Raw genomic sequence first — 3190 nt, forward strand, 5'->3', positions numbered from 1 at the left:
GAATGGGCAAGCGCAATTAATAAGGAAAGGGTTATCGCTATGATCAAGCAATTATTGTGAAACGAGTAAAGCGGGGCCAAAGAAATGTTGTGTGTGTGTAGCAGTTTCACGAAACTTCACAGTTGACATTTCTCTTAAACTTGTTTGTGACCTTTTGCATGCTTTCATTTCAATAATGTTAAAGCATTTCAGGCTCAGCTGACAATATTCGCTCAGGGGATTCAGCGTGACATGTCTGCAAGTGGAAACTTGACACTGCGACTTGAAAAGTGCTATACTGATATTTTCAGCATATTCTCCCGAGAAAGCCAAAGAAGCGCGACGCCTTGCTCGGAACCGCACACTGGCCTCGCAGAACCGTTCCAAGATCCGCTATGAAGGCTTTCGCCGACATGTGTACCTCGATCTTGGTGACCTTGCATGGCACTGGACGGCTTTGTCGAAGCGCGGCTTATGCCAGAAATTTCTCGTCCACTATTCTGCCCTTTCAGTTATTCTCGAATGCCTTAGCGAAGCTAACCATCGCACAGCACGCCTCATGAACAGGGGACGAAGCTCGGCAAAAACCAAAGCGGCGCACGTCGTTCACCGGACGCCTCCCAATCCACCACTCGCTGACTGATTCTCGCGATGGGCTTCGTCTGTCAACTGGGTTAAATGTCACGAGCTTTTACAATGAACCACAGATGGATCGTGAACGACTACGGAGGTGAAACGGGGAAAAGGAGAATGACCTTCCGTCTGCTGCCGCGGCACCCCTCACGGAAAACGTCAACCTCCAGATGAGCTTTTTTTTCTTAGCCTTCAAGGGAAAGCCTTGTGTGGAACAATATGAAACGAAGGATCTAGTGTTTCACCTAGAGCTCACACTACTGTAGTCAAGGCTGTCAAGGCTCATTGCAAACAGCAAAACTAGAACACTTAAAACAAAAAGGGGAAACAGACTGATTAACACAAGCACACGGGATTGCACCATGTCTTCTCTGCCTTCAAGTGTTTATAATTAAAGAAAATAAATCTACCCCATTTATTATTTGTATCTCATAATTAATGTGTAGTGGTTGATGCTGTGATGATGTAAGACCTGGCGTTCGTTGGAGTGCGCCCAGTGAGATGCGGTGAAAGGAGGATATATATCTTAAGTTAACTTAGTACAAATAACAAATTTAGTGGAACCTTAATCTGGCCCTAACCTATGCACGCGAAACCAGGCGAGCAGAGCAGATTAACGCGCAGAGTGCAAGGAAGCGTAATAAGGAGCGGCACGTGGAAAGTTTGGTAGACAAATAAATAAGGGCTCTCATGTTCAATAGCTGCTGTATTCACGCCTGACCGACCGCATATCATTTCTTTTTATGTAGTTAGGCCTTGAATGCTGTACTATCGAGTGTGAATAGCTTCTTTTTTTTAATTATACTTATTTAGAGAGAGAAAACAATCGGCCAAATCTCACAAATATGCTTATTATGCTGAAGCTCAAGACTTTGATGTATATGAACACTTAGGTAAGCACTGGAAGTAATTTATTCCAAATAAATATTAAGAACGATCACCAGTAAATGAACCGCTTCGAAGTCCTAATTACCAGGAAATGCGCTAACGACGACGGAATCCGTGATGAGTGGAAGGCCAGTTTCCGTATCCAACACGGCCACCATAGACATCAGGTCTGTATCCTGCACCGTAGCCGGTATCAGCGTATCCATAGGGAGATTGGCCACCGTAGGCAAATCCACCAAGCGCTGGACCACTGGTTATGCCTCCGTGACGCCCGTAAGGGGCGTACCCATAGGCTCCAGCAGCGCCTGCGTAGGGGTTGTATCCGTATTCGCCGTAAACATCGTAGCCGCCAACGGAGTACGGTTTCGCAGCTTGTGCACTATAAGCTACAGGTGCCACACTCTGTCCACCCCTTGATGGAACTGGTGAGACGACTGGCGCAGCGTTGAAGACCGCGCCTGCGCTTGCACCAGGGGCGGTACCCGGCTCGTTGGTGTCCACGGTGGCCCGAAAGCCATAAGCGTCGGCCACGTAGTTCACTCGTCGATAGAGGCCATTCGCGTCTCTGTAGCCGTAAGAGCCAGTCTTGGCGTTGTTGGAGTCTCCCTGCTCACTGTGGAACTGTCGGTTACCGTACTCGTCCACATTGTTGTAGCCAAAACTGTACGGCTGAGGTGGCTGCGAAAGTGTTGTAGAGTGACGCATGTTTTTCAGCAGCGCACATTGGCGTGCAAAGAATACCGTGACAAATTTGCAAGAAAAACGATACTTGCTTTACACAGTGCCCGACACAGCCCTTAAGATCATTGAGAACACCATTATCTTTCGTAACACTTACTTAAGGATGTTGTCCATGTACTGCTGAAGCACTGCTACTGCTCAGGAGCGCGAGCGATGTCGAGGTTGTCAGAACACCAATGTGAAATTAGCCAGCTTTTTGCGGTCGTGTTAACGTCTGCATGACCCTAACACTACAGACTAGGTACACACATGATTTTCTCAATTCGAAGCTATAGAGCATCATGAAACCAAAATTGGCACTCACGGAAGCGTAAGCATCGTATCCTGCGTAAGAAACCACTGCACCGGAAGAGGTGTAGCCTGTGTGCCCTGCACCAACGTAACCTGCTTGATTCGGCTGGAGGTGATGAAGTGCGTCGCATTCAGTGACCAGGTAGACGAGCAACACTTGCACCTGTTTTTAAGGAAACGCGTGCATTTTCCTTGTTCAAAGAACATAATTATGCTGATGGTACAGCTGAAATAATGTTAACCGCTTAGTATCACGCCTATTGCTCTCCATTCATTTTCAGGCAGACAAAAAACAGAAATTTGAAAGACGACTTTGTCACCCTGAGAACCTTGATAGAGTAGCGAAAATCATGAGCATTATAATAAATGTAGTTTATCCTGAGCAAACAACAAAGATACCTGAGAACATTGATGATAAAAACAGTAGTTAACTTTCCTATTTGCGTGCCATCTAAAAGTGCACAGTTGTTCTTGGTAACATTATGCCTCATATAGGCTCCTGCATTTCGTGCCTATCGCGTGCAACTATACAACAAAGAATTCAGTTTCACCTAGCGAGGGCTAGGAGCTGAGAGTCCTCACTGCGATCACGTTTATGTCATTGCGAGTTGACTCACCACTGGAAACATTGGGAATGTTGAGAGTGTGCTGGGAGTAC

The 3190-nt window shown here is 46.5% G+C and overlaps 1 protein-coding gene across 1 annotated transcript; it reads right to left on the reverse strand.

The window, feature by feature from the left end:
* Positions 1 to 1596: 1596 nt before the first annotated feature.
* LOC119385700 (cuticle protein 16.8) lies at positions 1597 to 2205 on the reverse strand. The gene has a single exon (XM_037653093.1). It carries the CDS (start codon positions 2203 to 2205, stop codon positions 1597 to 1599), a length of 609 nt encoding a protein of 202 aa, XP_037509021.1.
* Between the last annotated feature and the right edge of the window lie 985 nt (positions 2206 to 3190).

Source organism: Rhipicephalus sanguineus, chromosome 3, assembly GCF_013339695.2.
Source record: "Rhipicephalus sanguineus isolate Rsan-2018 chromosome 3, BIME_Rsan_1.4, whole genome shotgun sequence".
NCBI lineage: Eukaryota > Metazoa > Arthropoda > Arachnida > Ixodida > Ixodidae > Rhipicephalus > Rhipicephalus sanguineus.

Bases quoted from the DNA above. Each gene is read 5' to 3' on its own strand.
- LOC119385700 (XM_037653093.1), bottom strand. From the start codon at position 2,205: ATGCGTCACTCTACAACACTTTCGCAGCCACCTCAGCCGTACAGTTTT.